The sequence below is a fragment of the Bemisia tabaci genome, chromosome 10, assembly GCF_918797505.1.
Source record: "Bemisia tabaci chromosome 10, PGI_BMITA_v3".
Classification (NCBI taxonomy): domain Eukaryota; kingdom Metazoa; phylum Arthropoda; class Insecta; order Hemiptera; family Aleyrodidae; genus Bemisia; species Bemisia tabaci.
The window spans coordinates 40,932,548-40,959,564 of record NC_092802.1 but is presented as its reverse complement, the minus strand read 5'-3'; the positions used below and the strand labels follow the sequence as shown (position 1 = coordinate 40,959,564).

The 27,017-nt window shown below is 36.5% G+C and overlaps 1 protein-coding gene across 2 annotated transcripts; it reads right to left on the bottom strand.

Annotated features, from left to right (window-relative positions):
- Window positions 1-112: 112 nt before the first annotated feature.
- On the bottom strand, window positions 113-24,945 carry LOC109031921 (zf-C3Hc3H domain-containing lethal (3) L1231). Of its 2 annotated transcripts, none has more exons than XM_019043777.2 (8): window positions 24,393-24,945; window positions 23,918-24,035; window positions 20,924-21,621; window positions 18,600-18,882; window positions 16,155-16,380; window positions 12,636-12,945; window positions 10,093-10,200; window positions 113-7,540 (listed from the first exon to the last, which is right to left on the bottom strand). In XM_019043777.2, the coding sequence occupies exons 2-8, from the start codon at window positions 23,947-23,949 to the stop codon at window positions 7,299-7,301; spliced, it is 1,899 nt and encodes a 632-aa protein (XP_018899322.2). In that variant the 5' UTR covers window positions 23,950-24,035; window positions 24,393-24,945; the 3' UTR covers window positions 113-7,298. The 2 variants fall into 2 exon arrangements, with proteins under 2 accessions (XP_018899322.2, XP_018899323.2); XM_019043778.2 differs by having other exon boundaries at window positions 24,523-24,945.
- Between the last annotated feature and the right edge of the window lie 2,072 nt (window positions 24,946-27,017).

Sequence of the window (27,017 nt, the reverse complement as noted above, 5' to 3'; positions counted from 1 at the left end):
TCTCTGAAATCACCGCCGTAGTCGACTGCATGGGTGCCAAAAGGATATAACCTATTGCCTTTCATTTGCGAAAGCTGAAAAAAAAACCAGAGAGAATGGTAAAACAAATCTGTGACGGTCTTGAAAATTTTATTTTCCACTCAGAAATACTCACATGAGTGATGCAACTAGAATTTTATTGTTAAAGCTTGTTTATACAGAGACATTGCGGTTCAACAATAACGATTTGTTTAAGAATACATTTAAGAGGAGTAGAAGGAGGAAACGGACTATTTCAAGCTGATAAGATGATGCCTAAGTATAAAAATAAAAACTTTACACGTATTCCTATCTACACTTACCAACTCAGTACCTCACATTAATATGTCACCTTAAACCTAAATGTACATTTAACGCTCTTTGTCGTTAGTTTATCACTCACATTGATATTATTTTTGGGATTTTCAAGTGCTCCGACAGTGATTAGTCCAAGACACAGATTAAATAAGTGATAACCTGTTAGACAAATATTTCAGTGGGATATCCTAGTGCCTTTATTTCTTGTCTTCGTTGACATAGAACTGAAGGGGAAATGAGGACATAAAAAAACCTGTTGAGTTGTTGATTTTTTTAAGTTACTTCGATTTAAAAAAAATTATTTCCCTTTTTCATTTGATTAATCTGTACATCAATATGGTTAAGCTAACTTAGCGATGCAACTATCCATTTGATCATTTTTCAGTCTTCTGCAGCCCAACCACAGACTTCTCACCTCTATGGACCTTGACGGGACACAACTCATTATTTGGAATCCTATGGAATGGAGCTCCCGTTTCATCAAGGTCAGTGCATGTGAAAGTCTCTGGTTAGACTGCAGGTCTGTCAATGCGTGAGACAACGTTAAAGCAAATTTTCCCCATCAAACATGATTCACTTTGACATCATGTTAAATTTTTTCCATGATTTAATTTAAAGTTGAATTAACATATTTCTTCAGAGCCCAAGCGGAGAGAGAAAAACAGGTATAACTGTGCTGTTCGGCGTGCGTTCAATTTTTTGAGCCCAAAAACTGTATGCAATCAAAGTATATCTACTGAAACTGGGCTTAATGGTTGAACGAACGTCGAATAGCATACTTTTTACCGATGTTCTCCAGACTTGAATTTAGGCCCTCCAGAGAGATATTCGTTAATGGAGATGTTGCATGTGTGAGGAATTTGCGATCTGACCATTGATTCTCATGTAAAAGTTTGCAAGAAATACAATGGTGCCACTGGTTTTCTTTGAAATCAACACCCAAGCCCAAAAAAAGCTCTCAAGTTGAGGCCAAAATGGAGGGGATATCCCACCCTACCCTGGGAGTCCACGTCTACATCAAGGCAAACTCTCCATGCGAAGATAGGGAGCAAATACATTAGCAGGGATGCCGTGTTTTCAGTTTAAGAGTCCTCAAATAAAATGGCAGCCCTGTCAATGTATTTGTTCCGTATCTTTGCATGGAGAGAAGTTGGAATGATGCAGACGTGGACTCTCAGGATAGCGTGGGATATCCCCTCCATTTTGGCCTCAACTTGAGAGCTTTTTTTGAGCTTGGGAGTTAATTTCAGAGATAACCAGTGGCATCATCGTGTTTCTTGCAAACTTTTACGTAAGAATCAATAGTCAAAACCCAAACTCCTCACACATGCAACATCTCCATTGTTGAATTTCAATGATTGAGAGCTTTGGATTCACGTACGATGCTATTTTCAAAAACTGAATTTTAGCAACCAAGAGTGTTGAAAGTTAAAAGATTTCTCCCTGAAAGGAATCCTGTTCAATATATCATTAGTGTGCAATTCTCTGGATTAAAGTTACTTACAATACAAATTAAGTGCATATTGCATATTTATAAATAAACATGGACCCGTTCAGTAACAGTAATTCAACACCAGGTGAGATGCGCAGCTAATTAGTTCCCACCTATTTTCCCCGAATTAAATAATTCGATTTCATTTTTTTCCACAATTCGTTTGATTTTTTCATTGGTTGCATTATCTATCGAAAAGTTAAACATATTGGATCATAACAATTTGCAGGATGATCTTTGCATTTCATCGATATCACCTTCCGAAGAGAACAACTGCAATCCAAAGGTGAAATTGATCGCATGTTGCATCACCAAATGTTACCAACGCAGAGGTTAATAGTGTCTCTTATGTAAAAAAGGGAACTTCAATGTTGCGTACTAAAAAGAGAGGCTAAACTACTAGTAAAGACAATAATTGACAGAACAAAATTTGAAAAGATGTATAAATCTGAGATAGAAGAAGGGACGCTATACTTTTGCCAGGATCACTCCCTTTCTTGTCAAATGAATGGAAATATTACATGCAGCATGGATTTTCGATTTAACCATGTATTCTGATGCAAAATTTTGCAAGCAACGTGAATTTTATTAAAACTAGTTTCTTCTAAAATTAACTCCAAAGCTAAAAAAACCCAACAAAAAGTTGAATTTATAATGAAGGCAATAGCAGTAAAGAGGGTCCACGTCTGCATTCAACTACTCTCCACACAGAAACAGGGCTGAATACATTAGCAGCATTACCTTGACTGTGGCTATAGATTACAATCTGAGACTTTACAGTCGCCGAGCAGAGAGACAATCCTGCTAATGTATTCAACTCTGAGTCTCTATGCAAAGTGATTGAATACAGAGATGGACCCTCCCCCTCTGCTATCGCGTCCATTACAGCTTCAACTCTGCGAGCTTCTTTTGAGCTCAGAAGTTAACTTTACAGAAAACTAGAGGCATCGTCGTAATATTTGGAAAATTTTACATGGGAATCAATGGGTAGATCAAGAGTCCCGCATCTTCAATGTGAGAAAACATCATGAATACAACAACCAAAAAAAAGAAAACATGTTCACTCTAAAAATCAATTCTGTGGTATAGAGATGAGTTTACGAAAAGTTGAAAAAATTGTTTAAATTATTCTGCCTAGGCAGATAATAATTTGTGTGAAAACATTATTTGAAAATTACATACGAGAGTGTGAGGAGGTTACTTCAAGTACAGATGATATCGAAAGCACCGAGCATTCGAATTAAAGTCTATTAGGAATGCTGCTTACCACATTTGATAGATTGAAGAGGGAACACTTACACTATCATTCTCGTGAAACATCATTTATAAGTAAAGAAACATCGACAATGTTAGACATTAAACAAGGATTAATTTTTTAAAGGAAGATACACGAATTCATTAAAAAAGGAACTGTTTGCTGAATAAACATAATTAAGGATGCAAAGGAACCGAAAACAGAAGGCAGCAAATAAACGTTGACAATCAAGTGATGAGAAACAGCAAAACTTTATCGGCTCCTACTATTTTACGAACGAAAAACATTGTACTATATTATTACTGATGATAAATGTCTAAATCCTAAGCTAAATTCCATATCACTTCAGTCGAATACCAAGTAGATTTAACAAGATTATGGGTCGAAAAAAAGCCTGCCTCAGGTCTCCGAATCAAGCTAACTAATTTATGGTACAGTAACTTGACAGTAGAGACCTTTTAATCAGAAAAACTTACAAAAAAATTAGAGAAATATGACTGTCCACAGGAAAATGGACCTCAGTTCACGAACAGTCAAAATTGAGTTAGTAATGCTACAGCACAAAGGAGCTTCCTATCGAAAGTCGGGGGGAAGGGGGATGCTAAAGGTAAATTAAAAACTAGAATTATGATGTTTTTCGGTTTGAATAACAGCAAATGTAAATTCAAGAGAAGCACTTGAAAATTCTAATCTACCATGTTGGGAATTGGAGCTTGGTCAGTAATTTTTAATGCAGAGTGCATTTAGTTCACAGATAATTTCAGTGATTTTTATAATGATATTAACCCATTAAAAACAAGTTATAAGTTGTGCATTTTATATTCCACTTTAATCTCGCATTGCTGAAAAAGCTGAGATAGCCTCGAGAAGTATTCATCCTGTAGTGGCCATGATTTTGACTGTACGCTAACACTGCCACGGTCCAATCAGTCCGTGGTCAGATTAATCTGCGCAGCCCTCAGAAAATCCCAGATCGGACATCATTTTGCAAGTAGGAACTAAAATTTCTGGCTCATCCGTAAAAACACTTATGCTCATATGGAAACGAATGGCGCTTATGTTGTTTCTAAACTGAGCCAGAAATTGTAGTTCCAACTTGCAAAATGTATCGCAATTAGGTGATCATGGTTCCTGACAGGAGCACTTTGCGGCCAGAAGTGGAAAGATATTTTCAGACCCCGTCTCTAGTTTTTTGAAAATACATGTTTGAACTGGAGCAGAGGACTGAGGCCCTTTCTTCTGTTGAGAGTCGCAAATAATGATCATGAAACTTGCAAAATCAATTCAGTTCAAGTGACCCAGAAAAAAAGAGGAAAACACGAAGGAAAAAAATCAAACACAACACTGGCAGAAAGAGTTACGCTTTAAAATGTATGCCAAAGTCACAGAATCAGGATAGCTGAGGCTTATTAATCAGTCGGAAATGATAAGATTTGTCAGAATGCTAAAATCCTTAGTCGCATTTCAACAGAAATATACTTATTTGAAAAAATATGGGAGATGTCATCCTTTGTACTTTCCAAATATCTGTTAATATGAACATGAGAACTTAGCAATATGACAGACAGTACCATTTTTGCTATTCTGTAAAATGCAGCTACCAAAATACGATTTGGGCGACAATTCATGGATAGGCATCAGGCAGCGTTAATAAACTTTCTGAGCTCAGTTTAAAACTTATTCAAATTTCACCCAAAATTACCAAAAAATCCAATCAAAATTCTGATAAACTTCCTGCAATCTGTCAGTTTTTCTGATTGTTTTAAATAAGCGGGTGGACAATAAAAAAAGACCCATCTACATCTATCACATAAAAATTTTGAAATTAAAAAATTAACCTAAAGTTCAATTTTAAGTAACCGCTCAGATGCAGATACAAACTTAAATTTTACAAATCAAACTAGCGCTTTATAGCAATGACTTTGGTCTAAACACACTTGCTCACATTCAAGAAGTTGCTAATTCATTCCCTCCACTTATTTTATGACAAGAAAACCACATCTTTTTTCGAAACTTTCTTGAAAATACCCACTGCCTAAGTTCTTGATACATCATGCAGATGATCAAATATAATTGGATGAAAAAATGCTTGAATTTTTTTTCTTCTTTTTTTCTTATAAATATGAGCTACTTTTTGTTTCATTTCAAAATTAGGTGATTGGCCTTAGTTATTGTACAAGTAATATTTCACACTGTCATCCTTTTGATAATGCTCTGAAGTTTCAGCTTTTTAAGAATTTGTCACAAGGTAGAAAGAGCTGCATAAATATAAATTCAGAAAACATCAAGAGGTGCTGTTTGGGTCTCTGAGAAAACGTTCATACCTAATTCTTAAGAGCTATAAAACCTAGGGGTTTGGACGATTGTGCACCAGGATTGAGTAAAGATAAATCAAAATGAAAAGAAATAAAAAATGCACACCTAGAAATATGGAAAATTGATCTTTCAAATCCATGGTCTGAGTGGGAGGGATAGGCACGAACAGCATGTAGGAGTCGACTTTGAAGGCCAAATGTTGTAATTTTGTGTTTATCGATTGGACAAGATAAGACACGGATGGAACAGAGGAATGTGATCATTGAAAGTGTTGGTTCAACATTATGGTAGTAGCACTTGATGTAAATCATTGCTTTATTGGGTAGCCAGCGCTAAGAATTAAAATGACAAAAATTAATAAGCTACGTTTATACTAATATTACTCAGAGTAAGTTACGTACAGTATTAAATCGTTTTTCTCTGTAAAGTCCTGACGATGGCCAAGGCCAAAAAGCTTTGACAACCTTAAATAAATGCATTTATTTTAATGTGAGTTAAAAACTTCATTTTAATGCATAGCACTGGCTACCCAATAAAACAACAATGGATAAGATTTGTTGGTAACATTTTATCCGCCACATTTTTGGCTTTTTATTGGGTCAGCTAATCGATATGCTAGAGGCACCTCCTCAGACTGAGAACCAGTTGATTATTCAGCCCTATAAAAAACCAACAATGAGACGTCAGCAATGCAACTGACAGATTATATAAGTCCATTTCATCATAGTCTCATCTTGTGTTCATTTACTGAGCAAAGAATTTTAAAAATCAGTCTGCTTGTCAACTACTTGAGTTTAAACATTTTGTCTCAATGCCTTGACAACGAGAGCAGAGATTTCAGAAAACTAAATGTTCAAAATTTTTGTTTCAACGATCAAAGAAACTCAAAGGAAAAGGAAAAATTTAGGGCGGAGAAAAACTCGCATCTTTTCCTAAAATTTCTTGACCTTAACAGAGAATCCCTAATTTTTAGCGATGTAATACTTTGTTGAAAAAAGAGACCTCTGTTGTGTTACTCTCTTCTGTAGTAAAGCTTCACACACAAATTATTGTCTAAACTATGCCTACAGATTTTCAGTTTTAAACGGTGGTTGAAATTATATTTAAATGGAAGTTAAAATGAATGGAAAAAACGAAATGATTTACAATTATCTTCGTAAACAGCAGCTCTGGGTAGGGACATCCACTTCTGAATTTTTCACTTAGCTTGAGGACGATACAGTCACAAAGAACATTTTCAAAAGCTAAAACGACTCATTCAAACAACTCGAAAGACTTGAAACTTCATTAAGGTACTCATTTCATACACTTATTTCGATTTCTAGTGATTTTTTTGGGTGCTGTGGTATTTTAGAGATTGGTAAATTGAGTTTCACGAACTGATTGAAAAATCTTATGAAAAAAGGCAAACTCTCAAAAAATCGTTTTCAAATATTCTTGGCAAATTTGCCTTATTTGTTGAGTTGATGAAGGAGCATAACCGCTTGAAAATTGGATTCACAAGTAATTGAGACTTAAGAAGACACTAACAACAGAGGGTTGGTTATTGAACATGGAACAAAAACTTGTTGAGCAACCCCAATCGTTAGATTAATCGTAAAATTGATTCAGGTCATTCAATTGAGGAGCTTCGAAGTTTCATTTATCAACTTGTGCACATAAAACAAACTATTTCCGTGAAATAACGCTTCCATATTGCCTTGAGAGGCATCTTAAGATAGAATCTTACAAGCAAGAAAGGGAGAGCCTCTGAATTTCCAACAGAGAGATTTTCAGCAAAACAACGATGAACATTTTCATAAGTTCGACAGAAAGTAAGCACCGTCAAATGCTTAAAACTACCCTTTTTCTAAGCACACACAAAATGAAATACATGAAGACAATAAGAGTTAGATTAAGTTACAGTTTCTGAGGATTGCTATTGGTTAGAGCGACAGTGCTGGTTGCGTAACCGTTGGGGTACCCTGTGAACAGCGGTAAGTTCAAGTCTTCTGGAATGGCAGGTGAGTGCAGGTTGTCGTAGATCCCGATGTTGCTACGAGTCATCCGCTCCAGACATCGCACATCTTTGTCTACTTGTTCGAGGGCTCTTTCTAGTTCCTCTGTTTCTTCCCGTGTGGGAACGTATTGACCATTTTTGTCTGAAAAAGAAAATTGGAAGTTATTTTAGCGAAAAAAGATTAAAGGTATACAGTGATGTTCGTCTATAAGCAATCTTTTGATTTATAATTTTCTGATTTGGATTCTCTACTTTCATATTCAAGCTATCAACTGCTTGAAACACAAGACAAACTTGCAATAAAAGTGCTTGATAAAACTGTAACAAGTGCAAGTTAGCAAAGGTCTTGGCCTTGATTGCAGGTTCATCGTGCAAAAATAGGCATATGCAAAGTAAAATAAACTCTTCATGCAGATCATAAATTTGAAAATTGTCTCACCCCCCCCCCCCCCCCCCCAAAAAAAAAAACTCTTTAATTTTAGTAAACTGATCATCAATAGAAGATAGTTTGTGCTGCCTTAAAAATAAAAAATTAGGTATTTTCAAGCACTTTTTGAAGAATTTTCGAGGTTTTTCCAAGACTTTTTTAAAATTATTTTCCTACAAGAAGTTTTTTCCTTCTTTCTTCTCATATCACGAGTCAGTGTAAGCAGTTTTTGGTTCTCTTTAAGAAAATGAGTGATTTCTTTCCTAGGTAGAATGTCTTTCATAAGAATCCATTCAATGTCAAATGTTTTGTTACATCTTAAAATCCAGGATTTAATGCTGAAAATTACGTGTAAAGAGTGGAGTTCAAGCAATTTTCAAGCGCCGTAAAAAAATAAAGCACCTCACGGCTTCGAATGAAAATTTCAAAAACAAGGTTTTTTGAGGGCTGCTTGAATCATGTGAAAGAAATACATAAACACTAAGATGGAACCCTAAACTCATTACTGTAAAGTTTACAGATTTACCTTTATCCAGGTACTCAGTTACTACAGTACCAGTACAGGTTACTCCATGTTATCAGAGAAAAAGGTGGAATTAATTTTGATTCTGAGTTTCTTGCGGTAGTACAGGAAATATACAAGTATTCTGATAAGGATTAAAAAACGTAATACATTCTCTTTAGGACTGCACCCTTAAGAATTTTTAAGCTTGATTAAAAAATTAACTGCAATTATGAATTAAATTAGATGAAAAATGAGAAAAAGGCAAATGAAAAGAAAAATCTGCAAAATTACCTCATCGTCATTTTCTTGTAGCGTTAGTAATTAAAATGGCATTGAAAGATGAAACTTTCTAGAAGAGTTTTCTGGAGATTTTGGATGCTGATAATTTAATTTTTGTTCCGTTGATTTATTTATTTTTATAAAGGATGACTCAATTTCTTTTCATCCAAAAGATCAGTATCTCTCAAAACAAACTAGACTTTTTTCAGCTTTAAGGTTTAGAAGAAGAAGAAGAGAGAAGAGAGGAGGGAAGAATAGAAAATTGAAGATTTTTAAAATGGGATGAACATAGAACCTAACCTAACTAACGTATACACATGACACACAAAAAATCAGAGCAGGTATTGGTTAACTTCACATAATTTGTGCCAAAACATGTCACTAACAATTTTTCATTTTTTACCTAACTGCGTTTATACCCTTACATTCTTTCTTTTCGGCTTGTTTATTTAATTTTATTTTATTTTATTAATTTATTTGTACTTTCTTTTTCTTTCTTCCTTGCTGGCCAATAAACTATTCACACTCCAAATGCCAAATAGTGAGAGCGTTTATTCTGCATTATGCTGGATGGACTGTTACTGCTAGGTGCTGTTGGTTTTTTTGATCCGCCTCGATGAGAATTCAGCGAACGGACAGTTGAATTGATCATGAAAGTAAACTGTTTGGTTGTTTGCAATCTAAATGGATCAATCTGCATGCGTACGCAAAGTGGTGAAGAGTAGCATGTTTCAGTTCTTTCGATGTGACACTTGCAAATGTGGCACTTACACATTTGGTTCCTTGTCCTGAGTGATGGGATACGCAAGTGTGAAGGCGGCTTTTAACAACTTACTATCCTTTTCGAAAAATATAAGTTATCAACATCAAAATGTAGATTACGCATGATTCATCTACACTTCTGGACTATCAACAAGTTAAGTTCATTTTTTCACTGTTGGAGGTTAGAAATGCACCACCCTCTCAGTGCTCGGATATCAGACACATTTCAGGAATTTCATATGCAATTAATTTTGTTATTCCATTACAATTATGTACACTAAAAGAAAAAATTAATCATAATTTTGATTAAAATTTGATGAACCGCACAGCTCTAATTTTCTTCTTTTGTGGCCCCCTCTCCCCAATCATAAATCATACCCAGTACAATGAATGTTTGGACATTTCCTGATTTCGTGAGATATCAAAGTACACATGATTTGATCAATCCATGAGCAACTCAAAAACATTCTCAGCTGAAAATAGAGGTAGAAACTCATTCTCACCTGAACCTGAAAATAAAGATAGGAACTCATTCTCACCTGAAAATAGAGATAGGAACTTAAGAGCGGGACGAAAGATTGGACTGGGTTGGTAAAAGATGAGGTCAAGAAGGAAAGTGCCCGGAAGGAGGGAGGAACCAAGAGCTATATTGGCATGTTCTGGAGGATAAGAGGACCGCTGGAGCAAAGGAGCGAGCGGTATTCGCTGAAAAGATTCTCACCTGAAAAAAGATCATTAAAAGCGTCTGCTGGCAGCTGATTCAGAACCGTCGTAAGATCCTCATGGTCGTCCAGTATCCGAGAGTTTACAAGTTCTTCCGTTACTTCAGCTGAAAAAGAAAATGGTTGATACAAGAGTTGTAGGCAATCTTTTAGAAAGGAGATATTGATAGGAAAAGAAAAAAGAACTAATTCTGATCAGGGTCGTGTAGTCATAGCAAAACAGAATTCAAGGATTTACACGTTCTTTTACACCATTTTGCCATCATGAATGACAGAGATTCTTACAGTGTTTCCACTGCAGTTTTGCACAGCCTCACAACCCCAGGAGAGAGTATTTCATTAGTACTTAATTATCTACATTAGTGAAAGATATATCATCCTTGTGTCAGGTAGAAAAACTGTGGAACCTAAAAAGAAGAAGATAAGGAGACAATGAACAATGAACTGCTGGACAGGTATGAAACTGAGCATCCCGATGTAGGTTCCCTTTTCAAAATGTGTTGGAGAACATGATTCTCGCAACAATAATTACTGAAACTGACTCCCAACCAAAATATTTGGCCTGGTCTACATAAGAACAGTTTGGCAAATTAGTTCCATGAAGTAATGGTTTGCGGAACAAGTTATAATTAAGTTATAACAAGTTTGCCTGAGGTTCCACAAACCGCATTTGTGTGGACAAGACCTTAAACTTTTTGTTTAGCACTGGTTGCGAGAAATTTGAATTCCCCACTTATATGAAAAACCAGAATCTACTTGAATCAAATTGTGCACTATATCGGTTTTGTGATCAAGCTGAGTTCCTTTCCTACCTTATGTTGTTCAATGTTTTGACAACGTCCAAAAGCTGAGCCAAAGCGTTGAGCTTGAGAATGCAAGTACTGCAACTACTGCAAAGACTGTTATGGTACTAATTAAGTAAGGAATTCAACTCAAATACATAATGCTTTTCTTTTAACTGGGAAATTTAAATTAATGAATCGAATGACGTTCATATCTATGTCAGGAGTTTACTTGCAGTAGTTTTTGTTTACTTGCAGTAATTTCTGTTGTATAAACCAAGCTCAACTGGAAATGATGATGAGAAAAGATACATCATAATGCTCATATTCACACATTGTCCAGCAGTGCATTGAACCGACCTTCATGGAAAGCACCAAGTCACATTTGCGAAAAAATGAATTAGGAATAGTTTTAAATTCAACTAGACGTAAATTTTCTCCTGTCAAAAATTCAAAAAGAAAAAAATATTTTGGACAAGAAAACAGACCTTAAACTGTGTTCTCAACATTTAGTCTACGAAACTTTGAAGCTCTTTTCCTCTGTTCAAATTTAATGCAACATGTTGCGTTTCTATGAAACTCAGTCCAATGGGTCAGTTGGGCTGGTCACAGAATTGTGTTTTGATGCTTGATTTTTGTAGATTCGCTAAAAATAATAAGATCCGTCAAAACGACAACTTCCTGTGTTCAATATTAGCCGAGATGTTGCGCTTTAAAACATTCGGTTAATGATGTCATCCACCGCGATAGTGACACCCTCCGTTTCTTCCACCTTGCTTTCATACAAGTCTCTTGTTGAGTGACTAATGCAAATGGGTGTCTCCCTGATTGATGAAAGCAAGGTGGAAGAGACCAAGGGTGTCACTACTGCGGTGTATGACATAAAAAACCGAATTTATCAAAGAGCGATATCTCTCTTAATATTGAACGTAGGAAATTGCTGTTTGGATGGATCTCATTACCTACACTATGAACTCTCAAGCCTCCTAAATTTTCATTTCCGGTAAAGCTTGGTTCTGGCGCTCTACTGGGCCGATTTGTAAGATTTTTGCAGTTATCGACAGGCAATTGTCTCTATATTCAGATTTTGAAAATATGACCCATGTTTTTTTATATCACGCGGTAAAGTTGTGCAATCCCCTATTTAAACAATGTAAATTTTTACTTTTTACCACAGTTTGTTTGAGCCTTCTACTAGGCCAATTTTCATGATTTTTGCGGTTATTGACAGGCGATAGTCCCTAAATGAGCCAGCTGTAATCAGATTTTGGAAATAGGACCCAGGATTTTTTATATAAGAGTACACCAGAGAGCTTAAAAAGTGGGGCAAAATTTGAACTAAGCGGGAAATGTTGAATTTTAGTCTGTTAATAGGGTAAGGAAAGTGAACCCACAGTATGCTCCTTTGCTACAGACTATCCAGAAGCGATGAAACGCTCCGCTTCGTTCGTTCTGTTTTGTTTCAGTCTTGGCAAGAAGTTTGAAACAAATGCCAATTTTTTTCTTCGCTTCTTATTAGTCCGATTGCTCCTGGACAGAGAGAGATTGGACAAATGAGAGTCGGGAATGAAAGTCTTTTTATTCCTTTTGGTCGTTCTTTTGTCCAAGCAGGCTTGAGAGAGCACGAAGCGCTTTCTGGGGGTTGGGCCGCATAGTTTTTAGTTAATGTACAAAAATCAAACGTCAAAACACGATTCTGTGACCGGCGCAACTGAGCCATTAAGATATTTGAAAAAAAGGTATCAAAGAGATAAAATTACCTTCCAACTGAACCATTTCACAATGCGAGCTGACATTGCTGTCGAGGTCCGAACTGTGAACAGGCACGGACGCATCGGTGAGGAATACTTCCTCCCCGTGCCTCATGATCATCGCTGACGCAGCGTTGATGACACTTGGGACTTGCGTCATGGGGGTGAAGCTCTCTGGTATATCTGAGGTTGAGGTAGAGGAGTTGGTATCCGATGAGAAAATTTTCCTCCTCTTCTTTCCCCGATGCCGCGACATCAGTGATTTAGATTTCTTCTTCGATTTTTTCACCTGGATGCTATGCATAATGGGAGGTTGATCCTGGTAAAATGCAAAATAGATAAGAAGTTACAATAATGAAAAAAATAATTATTTTGTCACTTTTTCATTTATATCAGGGCTCATATTTAATAATTTTCTGCAAATTTTACCTTTTCTGTTTCGTGATCTTTTTTTCCATTTCTTTCTATGTAAATATGGTTTTTTTATTTTTCATTAATTAGATGATGGCCATTTCAGGAAAATTTCCCATTCAATTTGAGTGGTGAATCGTCTCTCATGATAACCCATCCGCAACCAAGGTGAGAATAGTGCGTAATTAGTATTATTATTTACGTTTTAAATCAGTTTCATCACCAGACAAAACTCATTGCAGGAAAAACCAGGAGTGGAACTCAAGTATACAACCTAGAGAGTATGAGTAAGAAACCTAGCATAGGAGCGATCAAGAAGGATCTGAAGATGGAAAATTTTCCTGAAATGGCCATCGTCTAATTGAAGAAAAATAGAAAAACTAGAAGATCAGGAAACAGAGAAGGTGACATTTTCAGAAAATTTGTAAAAAAATAATTGGTTGACAGGAGAAATAATATGCTTGTTGTTATTCTACAAACATAGGGCATGTTTAAATTTCCATCAAAAGGTCCTGGAAGTTTGCTGCAAACCTCATGGAGAGGACAGTGGAAGACCTAGGTGTAAAAAGGACTTTTTCCTGTTACCGTGTCAGAATCTTCACAGTTTCTATCTTTGAGAGGAAATTACTGGATCATTAAATTTGAAATTTGTTTTTAGGGATATCATTACAGTAAGAAAAATATTCTGTTGAATTTCCATTTTTTTTTCAATGGAATTTTTCCCCTTCTCAAGTGTATAAATGGATAGGTAAAGCTAAGCAAATAGTCACATCTCCATTTTCAAGATTTTTCAAAATCTCCTTTTGTATTTTAATTTTTTAAAAGGAAACCAACCATTTTCGCTTAACATGGTGTGGAAATAACTTTCGTAAAGGCAAGAAAAATTGCAACAATTTTTAAATGAGGATGTTGATTAGTTTCCTCTAGAAATAGTAAAATAGAAGATGAGATTTAGAATCACCAAAATATAAATGTGACTATTTTGCTTAGCTCTATTCAAAGGTAAAGTGAAGTTCTGAAAAACTGAATCAAGAGGTGTCCTTTTTGCACCCACTTCTTAATCTTGGAAGAAAATAAAGTGCACTTCAAAGCCACAGAAAGAATTTGTCTCTCAAAGCTCTACCTCACCTGGTTTCCTGATTTATTTTATTCAAAATATGTGAAAGCGAGATCATCTGTTGAGTTTCGGCTATGTTGACAATGGGATTGTTGCATGGGTGGGGGATTTGAGAATAAAAAATAAGTTATCTTAGAACTTTTTGCAACAAGAGCTACGGTAACATTCAAAAACTCAAAAATCGAGTCCTAAAGCCCGAAAAAGCCTATCAAAGTTCTATCAAATTTAAGTTGGAAATAAACGATTTTCATTGGCTGCTGTACAGTTGGTCAAACTACGCGTCACAACGCATGGGAGTCTCTCCTCGCCGCCATTACTCACATCTTGATCGCTTGTTTATCTAGTGGAGGTTAGGTTACGTTAAGTTCATCTCGAGCTCCGATTGGCTACGATGATGACCAAACGCTGCCGTAAGAACCCGAGCAGGGCCGGCTCCTGCGCACCGCCCTCTGCTCACCACCGAACGGCTCCTTCCCTCCGTGAGGAAAATGGGGAAGGAGCGGTTTATAACTCACTTTTCGACCCAGAAATTGTTGTGAAGTGCCAAAAGCCTAATCTGAAAATGATTCATCTTAACTTCAGGTACAGTGTTCTGCCTTCCTCCTAAAATTTTAGGAGCCACCTAGGCCGGAAAGTCCAATTTTAAGGAGCCATCTACTATTTATGTAGGAGCCAAATTAAATTTTTGCAGAGAGGCAATGACGATGCTGCAAACGGTGCGTATAGAGAGCGCTTTATTGCTACTGCTGCTTCCCGATTGTGGATTCAATCTGTCAAATTTTTTAGACACCAAGATGGCCCAGCCCCCCCAATTTTTAGGCGCCAAGGCCCGATTTTAAGGCGCATTTGGCGCATGGCGTCTGGGGAAGGCAGAACACTGTTCAGGTATCCATCAAGATAAAAAAAGTAAATTTAGTCGGATGACTTGATTTTTCCTGATTTTTTAAAAAAACTCATAATAGCACGCAGTTTAGGTAGCAAAAACCCGTGGCCGTGCGTTGTGATGTCAGAGTCATGTGATTTCGAGGCGCAGGAAGGAACCCTGTTTCAAATCGTTTCTGAACTTTCAGCGCTTTTTCTCCATGTTCCAATCATCAGAAAATTTTGAAAAAATACCTCAACAATCAGCACACCTCCAAATTGTAGAAACTAAATTTAAAGAAATGCATGAAACAACCCCATTCAGGAGTCAAAAATGGGCTTTGAATGTTGTTACAAAAAAAAAATCTCATGAAAATTTGCTTGAAATTGCCTGACGATATAGGATTTTTTACATCTTATTACAAACTAAAACGCCCTGATGTAGAGTCTCAATTCGTGAAAAACCATTTCTTTTTTTTTGAACAGAGGTCATGTGATACCTGTACTGATGAAATCGATAGAAACATGGACTTCCGATCTCTAATGATTTAAACACAATACCGCTAACCTAAAAGAAAAGCATTAAGGCTGATCGATGAAAAACCATATGGTCTTACTTGCAGAATATTATAAAAAACTAAAATATATAATTTAAATTGTGTTCTCCATGTATTTATTTGGAGTATTAAAAACTGCAAATAAGTACAAGGGTGAACACCTCAGAGTATTCAGTAAAAACTGGAGATTCTTTCATCAATAGTTCATACTGAGAAAAATTTAACTGGTTGGAATGCATCTATTATCAACAAGAGCAAGCCAAATGTTTGACATTCTCAAAACAGAAACAATAATTAAGGATAACAACTTGCACAAGTTTCAAAAGAAACGAGAAATTTTCTTGTTGGCAATCTAATCTACTGTATCTCTCTGTGGATTCATGGAAAAGCAATGTGTGGTCACCATTAGAAAGTAACTGTAAAAACTGCAAAATTGTGATTGAAACAGTAAACATTGTAAACGATTTATATACTTCGTAAACGGCCTGAATACAGTCCGCGGAGGAGAGGCTAATGAAGAAAAATAAATTAGTAAAATGTGTTAGTTGCAAGATTCTCGCGGAGGAGTCATTTGATACTTACTTGGATTTGTTTGGCATGCACGGGACACAAAGGAAATGTATTTTTGATATCGAATACAGGATTGTGACATTGAGTGTTGTCATTCAGCTTCCCTGAGCAGTGGGAGAAAAGCTGCTGATCTACGCTGTATAGAATGTGTTGCATACAATAACGCGCTCCAGGAATTGCTTTGCTTGAGCATGAGTCCAAGCAACAAATTCGTTTGACCGTCAAACAGCTTTTCGATCTGAAACCATTGAAGAAGACCATGAGAGCTTTTAAATCCTGATTCTTACTCAAATTGGGAAAGTAAGGCTCTTATTTTCTGAAAGCTACTTGGCATGAGCAGGGTAATATGCCGATGACCAAAGTGCGAAATCACATATCTCCATTGCTGTACTTCAAAATTTCCGTTCTGATTTTATTTTCAAACAAGACACCTTTATAGTTTGAAATTGATTCAAAATATTCTGTTAAGAGAGAAGAAAATTTAGAGAAGTTTTTAAGAAATTTTTGACTAGTTTTCCGCAAAAAAAATAAAACAAATGGAAGTCTGCAACGTTGCTGATGGACATACCTGGTTTTGCACTTTGGGCATCAATATATGAAAAATTCAAAAGACAACACACATGGGTTCTTGGAATTTTGGCCACAGTTAGTTGCTATTCGCTACTAAACCGTGATATGCAACCATAACTTCATGATAAAGGATGCCGTTAGGCCAAATTGAGCCGAATAGCACCAGTATGGGTTCTTTACATTTTAGTCACAGTTGATTACTATATGCTAATAAAACTCGGCTAAATTATCAAAAATTCCATTTGGAAAAATTGGGCCAAAAGGCACCAATATCAGTACTTAAAAATATTACTTGGTTCCTATAAAGTTCTCCCTGTGGACTTGGCTTGAAAGTCTGAACACTTTTAGGACGCCTCTGGCGAAACCTAGAGTCTATTTGGCTTTGCTGCAAGACTAAAAAATAAATAAATAAAGTACATATGACTGGAAGTCTGCAATGTCACAAACGAAGATACCTGGTTTCACACTTTGGCCATCAATATATAAAAAATTAGGAAGGCGACACACCAAGTTCATTCTGCAAAAAGTTGCGTTCAAAGGCAAAAATTATGTATAATATTGACCAAATCCACAGACAGTTACCAGACTTATGAGTCTTGATGATATTCAACAAATTAATAAAAGAGCATTGACTAGAAAGGAAGAGAAAAGAAAAAAAAAAGGAGAAATAATGGAAACATAGATCGTCCTAATCGCCATGTTTCAAAACTTCCGCTTTTCTTAATTTTGTAGGAAAACATTACCAGACAGCCCTCCCCCCCCTTAATAAGTAGGTATTCATGAAAGGGCAAGGAAAAATCACACAACTGTGGTCAGTCACTCCTCAAAAATTTGCGAACCAGGGTATGCCATTTTCAAATTTAACTGTCGATATCCTTCTGGCCACTTTGAAGGGAATCAACCCTAAAAAACATGTCAGTCAAACTAGTTCTGAAAAAATGTAAGGGAGCACTGGAGTCTGCTTACAATAATGACAATATCACAAACAGGGTGGCTAAAAGTTTAGAATCTTAGAATTCCCTGACCTTTTATGAGAAATTCCGTAACTTTTAAACTCGAGAAAAATTGCTATACACACTTGCTCACAAGGTAAAACAGCAGAAAAACCAAGGTTGGAAAATTCTAAGTCTTCACCTTCCCTTAATTGCACCAAACTTACACTTCCTATCTCTACTTGAAATAATTGAATCAGGGAGAACGAAAACACACCAACTCGGAAAAATGAAAGTGCTCAAGAGACCCAAATACGAGGGTACACCCAAAGTAAGTCTCCCTATTTTAAATATTATCTTGGATAGAGCAAATCTGTAGGTATTCTTTACAGGGTTGCCAGCCAAATTATTTTTTCCATTCCCTTGACTTTTCCCTGACTTTCCAATATTTTTCCCTGACTTTTAAGTATGGATCTGACGCAGTCTGTTAAAGTGAGAATGAGTCAGTTGATCCCGCAACGCGAGCCCGAGACCGCCCGCGCCTAATTCCACGAAAAATCAGAAAAATCCCTGACCAACACCGAAATTCCCTGACTTTCTCTGACTTCTCCCGGTTTATTTTTTTTCCCCGACTTTTCCCGGTTTTCCCGGTCGCTGGCAACCCTGTCTTTAACTATGATACTTTTTGAGAATTAAAATAGAGAGACTGACTTTCGGGTATAAACCTCGTAGCTCACTTAAAATGCGCCAGAGGGAATTACCGCAACCGCATCAGCAACACGAACAATGTAGTCAATCAAAATTCCCTGACTTTCTGTTAAATTTCCCCGACATTCTCTGATTTTCCGCGGTCGTTACAAACTCCCTGACAATTCCTGGTTTTTCTGATATTCTAGGCTTTGGGTCACACTGCACAAATCATCATCGTAGAATCGATAGAATCAAGAACACGTACCTGTCTTTTTTAGCGGAGGGGTTGTACTGAGGATTAAGAAGGAAAGCAGTTTGCGAGGGACAGACCCTGGCGGCATTAATTATAGAACTAACAAGAGGCGGCGGGCAACTATTCGAACTACTCAGTTTAATCAATGTCTGCTGGAGCTTTTTGCAGGTTTCGTTCTTGATTTGGGAAAGCCTAGTCTCCCGATCCACTGAAGGAAATGAGGGCAGCGAGCATTGCTCAACCAGGTTCTTAGCATCACAGATGATATCTGCTTCATCTTCTGAACTGGAGAATTCTGAAATGATAAGAAAAAGCAACTTAGAATTTTAGAGATTAAAATTGATCACTAGATATAGTAAGAATTAAACTTGCTCAAATTGCCTTCCCTCATCAAAATTTCACACTTTGATGCACACAAAAACGCTACTTATTTCTTTGTGAATTGAATTTGAAGATGTTTCCTGTGTTGACCGTAGTCTAAGTAAAAATCTGATGAGGAGACATGTATCGAGATCAACAATTTTGTACCCTGCCTAGTGGCCAACTGTCTCATAGTGGATTATATGAACTTTCTAAGAGAAGGCTTTTTTATGCTACCTCTTGCTGGTATAATTAATAAAAAGTTGAACTATGAAACTAGTATTTCTTTCTTCCTTTCATAACTTAATTCTGAAAAGAAACTATCCAAAAAACAAGAACAACAGTAAACCTGACTAAAAGATAAATTTCAGGTACACATAATTCTTCTTCACTTTAAGGTGAAGGCATGTGATATCAAAACATTCCTGATCTTACAATTAATTCAATTGACCATTTCGACACTTTTAACGAGCGTATGGATCATTTTGGAAACTGAAATGAAATAAAACTCTCAGAGAAAAGCCACCAAAACAGAGACTGAAAAACTGCTTTTAAGGAATGTATTACTCGCAAAAAGTAATGCAACTACTTATATAAAATTTATTTAATGAAGACCAGGAGCTTCCTACATTTCTGAATTTTTCACGACCTTGGTCAAAATAATTTGCCAAAATTCGCAAAAATAGTTATCGGATCCTGAATACCGCTCACAGTCCAAGGTACTCCCACAAGCCGCTATGTTAAAAAATGCCATTTAGTTCACACTTGGTTCATACTTTCCGGCAAACAAGGGGCTCGGAAAGAGCCGTTCATAGATTGACTTCATTGGTGCCCCAGTATATTGCGACTCCATTGTACTCTATGATTTTTATCTTAACCATAAACATGCCTTGAAAAACAAATAGTATTTGTTTTTCTGCCAAAAACCTGTTAATTTTAAAGAAAAACGATTGTGCACATTTTATTACTGTGCATTGTATTATTCAAGGTAAAGAAGAAGTTGCACGATTTTAACGGCACTGTGATCTGATTCCCTTTTGTTAAATATGATGCATTTGTTATGTACTTTGAGCAAAGAGTCTGATAGCACAAATGTAATTCTTTGCATTTAGAGGAAAAAAATAAAATTTCAAAAGAGCTTCAGAAATTTTACAGGAATGGAAATGCTTTGCCAAAATATTTACTATTTCTATCATATTAGGTAAGAACTATTTGTTACTTAGATTGCATTTAGCAAAAGGGAACCAGCGCGATTACAATCAGCACCTTCATCTTCATCTAAAAAATTTCCTACAATAGCAAATAGTTTTTGCTTTTCCACCAAACAATTTTTCAATTTTAAAGGAAAATGATTGTATGAATTTTAATACTGTGCGTACATTTAGTATTTTTCAAAGAAAAAAGAAGTTGCACGATTTTGAAAACACTGTAATTGCGCTGGTTCCTTTTTGCTAAATACAATCCATTTCACTTGATTTTACTTTACACTATCATGTAATTTTGACTATCCTGACAAAAACTGTTCATTCTTGTCTTTATTTCCCTTACTTTCCCTTGTCCCTGCAGTTTTTTCTGTGTGAATTCACTCGTATTTATTTCTAGATTACGCTTTACATCTTGTCTGTCTATCCACTCTGATACACACGTGCTCCACCTTTCATCGTTCATTTGCCTCTTTATTGGCCTCACTTTCCCTTGTTCTTACAATTTTTTGCTAGGCCAAGGTCACCAAAAATTGTGGGAACAAAGAAAAGTAAGGGAAATAAAGGGAAGAATGAACTGACAAAAGAAGGAGGATGTGCAGGTAAATCCGATTAAGACAGACCGGAGATAGAGTGAAACCTGGGAGACATACAATACGAGGAAAATCATACCTAAGGAATAATTGTATGAAATTTTCCATGTTTGTCAGTAAGCAAGAAAAAAACACTGCATGGATATAGGGAAGAAAGACATTGAACAGAGAGGCAACATACCTAATGGAAATAAGTCAGATTGCAGTTGAGATTCCTGTTTCAGGAGATCCTGTATTCTCTGGAGAGCCTCGTGCTTCGTACCATTATCCTTCCTCCAGCTACTCAGCTTCCTCTTGGGTCGAAGAGCGACCTTGCCGATGCTTTTCCCGAAATCTGGCAGAATGTTCTCAGCAGTAGGAACATTGGTCTGTGAACCATACTTACAGTCTTCTGGAACTTTGCACTTCTGTGGGAAATTAAAAGCTAAATTAGATCTATTCGCCGAGGAATCTGGTTTGACCGCCTTCAATATCGGCTGCGGTTTTACACACTCGTTCAACCGCCGAGTGAAACTACTATCGTCACTGGTTCGGTAAGTTGACCCACTTTTGAGTTGTCGGCTGATGATATGACCGAGGCTGCTCGACTGTCCGTTAACTTCATCGTGGAACTTGGCGTAGCGTTTTGTCTGCTGTGCATCTTCAGTGAATGAGTAGGGGTCCAGTGGCTCGGGGTCTGGTTTGCGGTTGGTTTTCAGACCGTGGTTGAGGCGCGGGTAGATGTGTTTCACTTGCTTCTTGTCGCTGACCTGGATTGGCGGTCGACATGCTGAAACCATTTTATCCTTCAGGATTGAATCGATTTTTTCCTTTTTGCAGCCTTTCCTATCTTTTCTGCTCGTAGTTTTCTTGGTAGAGTATGATAACACACCATTGAACCTGAAACGATTGAGAGTGATAAAGGGTTATAATAAATAGGAGCCTAACATAGCATACATGATAAGAAAAACACAGTAAGGAAATGAGGCTGTAATTTTTAAATAGATTAAAAAATGAAAATGCACTTTAATCACTTCAAGGGTATAAGGAAAATATATTGAAATCCAACAATTCACAGCCCATAGCGAATACATGGTGATGGAATAGATGGTTTTTATTGTTGCAATCCTGTGTTTTCATTTTTGAAAATTTCGACCTGTTTTTACTTTATGTTCTTCTCAATAAAAAAATACATACAGAAGTTAACAGACGAATATTCAACCACTTCCATTAAATTCACATATATTAATTTAGGATTCATACATCTAAGAGCTACTTCCTACCTCTACTGCTACTATGTGATGGTTTCTTTGAATTTCTACTCTTGTTGAGCAGCTATTGTTCAATATTGCTTCCTATTTTAGATCATAATTTAGTTGCTTCATCATCTCGATTATTAGACTTTTGTTCAGTTTCATTGCTTTCTTTGTTTTCCTTGATGAATCTTAATGTTTTGCAATTTATTATCTTTGGTTATTATCCTCTGTAACTAAGGTAGTAACTTAAAGAGAATTTTCTTTTCCTTCTGATTCAATTACATAACTTGTGAAGTTAAAAAACTTTTCAAAGTGAGGCATTGAAAATAACAAGGTCTGCGGCCCGATAACTGAAATTGATAGACAAAGCAATAGACAAAGTAGACATGGAGAACATGGAGCGATCCGACTGGTTGAAGCGGGAGATCGTTACAGACTAAACGGGAAAATGATGGACCAACAAGAGGGTCTCTCGTGGGCTGTAGTTAGTTAGTCAATTACCTACCTCCTTTGTCCATTGCAACCACCCGCTTTCACCAATAGAACGCGTTTTTTTCAGTTTGTCTTCTTTGCCTATCACTTTGTCTATCAATTTCAATGATCAGTTCACTGACAACAGGGTCTCACTGTATTAGCAAGATTAATGGCTCAGACTTTTTTGTTCATATTGCTTTCCTTCAGTGTTCGAAACTCACCGGCGCCAAATGCGCCTAGAAAATGGAGGCTCTGCGCCAACGTGGCCCCTAAAAAGTGCCCCCCCCCCTCCCAAAAAAAATCCTAATTGTTCTGTTTAGTGATTTTTCGAAAGATACAAGTTACAACTACTAGTTCTGTAACTTAAACATCTTGCGTCTGACTTTTCACAAAATGCGCCGTGGTATTTAGGCAAGTCAATTTGGCCTCTAAAAAATCTTCAATGGCTCCTAAAAATTGAGCTTGATGGGCCACGTGGCTCCTGAAATTCAAAGGTGAGTTTTGAACACTGCTTTGCTTCATAATGAAACAAAAGAGTGTGCAAGCGCATAGAAGCAAACAATCAGAGCTTAAGGAGAAACCAGGTCTGGGGACAGGGCCTCACTGTACTAGCTAGATTAAAAGCCCAGACTTTTGGTGTATCTACATATTGCTTCCTTTCATAATGAAACCAAAGAGTGTGCAAGCGCACAGCAACACACCCTCAAAGTTCTACATTCAATGAATGACAGACAGTGACATTCTTTTGTTTAATGTGGATAGAGCAAGTGTAGGAAAGCAGATGTAAGAACCAGAACCAAAATTACTAAATATATAACCAGCCCAAGGGGAGCAGAAAGTTCTTAGCCTTTCTATTTCAAAAACATCTTTTTCCTCCCAAAAGTTGGGAACATTTTTCTGTCTTATTCACACATTTCCGAGATTTTGCAAAAAACATGCAAATTTTGACACAATTATACAGAATACGAGCAAATTTTACTGCAATGTTGGAAGACACATACAATTTAAACGCTTTCGCCCATTGGCAAGTCATTTTTCTTGCGATGGCTGCATCCGGAAGTTTCTGCACCTCTGGATAGCCTTGATTTCTGATAATATTCCACTATTCCATGCTCAAGAGATAAAAATGTAATGTACAGTTAAAGGCAAAGTTCATTTCCTTTACGAGTTTCCTCTGATTAGTAGACTTAGACCCTGGTATAAGCAAAAGCTATGGGTTGACTCAACACATAAGAGGCAAAACATTCTCCCTTAAAACAAACTTGGGTGTCTAAAAAAATTTTTGATACCTTTTTGGATAAGATGGAATTTACTTCCAGTTATAATTAACAAGGCTTTGAATAAACATCTTTAGGCAATCTTATGAAGGCTTATCTGCCCTCCATACGTCCTTCATTAGCTCTACTAACATCAACAAGGATTGCTATAAGAATATACCTAACTTAGTGAAAGTCAGAAAGCAATACCTGGAGCTGTTGATGGAATTGATGTTGAACATGACGCTTCAGAAATCATCCTGCATTCTTCAACCGTAAGTATTCTGGTACTTCATTTTGAGTCTACGGTCACCGCCTGTCAGTAAACCTAAACACCAAAATGAAAATTCTATTACTCAAAGGTCCATTGGAACGTAAAATTAATAATTGATATTCATCATTTTGAAGCAAATTCAATCTAATAAAATAAGGAGGCATCAGATGTTTACAAACAAAGGATAACGAGCATGTGATCTATCACAAGGGATACGTAATTTCATGCCCAATAAATCAAAGATCAGTTATGGAATAAGGATAAAATGTATGAAAAAATAAATGCAAGAGTAAAGGTTACTCTGATTACATCAATATTTGTAGGTATACTTTTCAACAGTTGCGATTGCGCTGGTGAGGTAGCCACTTCAACAAGCCATATTTGCAGCTAGAAACCACCTAATTTACTTACCTCGGGACAAAGCAGTCTCTTAATCGGAACTGGGTAAATCCAAAGTAATTGTTTTTAATAGCCGCAAGTACATATGCAAGATTAAAAACTACGATACTTTCTTGTAATTAATCTGATGGGACCAAATAACCTCAAAATCGAATCCAGAATCAGATTTCCAAATTGAAGTTTGCTGAAGAGTAAGGATGAAAAGTTGACAAATCTAAACACTTTTTCAGATATGCACTCAGTAAGTAACTGCACCAGCGAAAGATTAAAAGTCAATAAGAGATTAAAAATGCAATCGAAGAACTTAAAAATAAACATCAAAGTCTAACAAAGTGAACTTAAAAAGTTTATCAGGACGAGTGATAACGCACGCAAATGTAAAAAAAAATTGGCCAGACCGATGATAGACTTTTAAGTAAAGAAAGGCAAAGTGATTCTCGATTTTAAGCAGCCAAATTTGGAGCTTTTAAAATCAATGATTGAGTGTTTAGTCACAGAAAAGTCAAAAGATACGTCAAAACACAAGTGCCAGAAAAAAAATTTATGGAACCAGGTGTGTTGCGTTGAACAACGCTGAATTCTCCAACCGCTCCAGCTTACATTCATTTCCCCTTCCTTAATTCCTTTTATCCTAATAATACTTATCGTGAATATGTTATCCTCAGATTTCTCATTAATAGATAAAACTCTCAACATTACTAACACTGCGAAATGGGGGTAATTAATTTTCAATTACTAAATTCAAAGACATTGACTAAATTACAGTCTGATTAGCTTTTGGATTGCGGGTTGCCTGGTCATATTTTTTAAGCGCGTTTTTTAAACCCGAAAGATCTACTTCTACCCTCATCAATTTTCATGATGATTTTTACCTGGCCATTAAATGTTAAATATAAAATAACACTGATATATTATTATTTCAGGAGTTAATTTTTGAAAATACCAGTTGTGTGAATAACTTTCCGCTAAAAACTAAAATGGAGAGTACTGATTTTTCTTAATTTTGGGGGGAAAAAACAAAAAAACTTATACTTAGGTGCAGGGGAATTAGATGGTGGAAAATGCAACTAGGATTACTTCACTTAATACTATTTAATTATGATGATGAGTATTTTGTAATTCTCAAAGATGAATAAACACATTTCAAAGCATTCAATACAATTCAGCGACCAACACACAGTAGTCAATTGATCATTGACTCTACTCTTTTTTTTTGCTTTGAAAGCAGGGACAGAACCGAGTTCCGGCGACTGCTGCTTGCATGTGCTAGGAACAGGTGGCCGGTCTCACCCCGCGACAGCCACAATCAACTGACAGGGGGATAACTCTACTCTTGCTGACACCAGTAAATAATGCCAGGTCCGTTGAGCCCTCAGTTCAGAGGAGTGCAATAAATTGGGCTTTGGTGTCCTACAACCAGCAAAAAAATTGTACGCACTCGAAGATACAGGCAAAGGGAGCCATAGAGTGCTGCAAGCTGCAAGGCAATATTGAAGCTTTTCTTTAAAAAAATATTGGGATACAGTCATAATTAACTCACTACACCCTATTGTCTTTGATCAAAGGAAAAATGACTTAGAATTTTAATGCATGAGTATCCTTGTGCCAACAACTTTAAAACATTCTTCAGCAAAAGTCCGTAATCACATATCTCGTTTGCGGTGTCTGAAAATCTCCACCTATATGTTATTTTTTATAGGAGAACAAATTGACATCATTCCTTGAAGTTTTTGCAGAATTTTCTTTGCACAGAGAATTGCCGTTGAGTAGTTTTCCGTTTAAAAAATAAAGTATGACAGGAAGTCTGCGAGTTATGTGATTGCCAACTTACACCGTCGATATGTGATTGTCCACATAGAGGGGGAACTTGTACCGCAGAGGCACGTTTCCTCAAAGAGCAATTTTTCACTAGTTGAGTTGAAACGTCGGCATTTAAGTTTTCATCAGGAAACACTCTACTGCCGTGCTAAGGAAAAACGCTGTATGAACATTTGAGAGTCACCAAATTTCCCCAGATAAAACATGTAAGTATTTTTGAGGAAAGTTACGCATATTTTCTTTGAAATATTCAAATGTTTTAGATCAAATTGGGAACAAAATTGTCTGAAAATTTTGAAAAAAAATATTGGCAATTTTTCTGGTAAAATCATTTTATATTGAAGGAAGTAGAATGACACCTGAAGGCTCATATGGCGTTCTGCCTTAGCACAGCAGTCTACTTTCTCAAGGCAAAAGTTGCTAGCAGTCTACATGCGTAATTTCTGTGTCAATACAGAATGAAAAGTTGCTGTTAGATTTTGAGCCTCAAAATGGCGGATTGAGATTTTGAATGAGTATTCTTTAAAAGGTTTTCCCAATGGCAAACTTTGAACCATCATTACTCTGGTTTGGTTAGACTCTTTTGTGTTTCATGTGCTAAAATGTTCAAAATATTCCTTCAAGTAGAAATTGGGAAGTCAAAAATTTTGAAAATTAGGCACTCCTATGACGCAATTTTCAGTTCAATTTCTAAGTAAAATAATCACCATTTTTTGTAAAAACGAAAATCCTCGAAAACTTGAAGGGGTACCCCAAACATGCACCATAATCGAATACCAAAGGCTCTCTTTGAAATGTTTTATTCTAAAATCCTTTAAG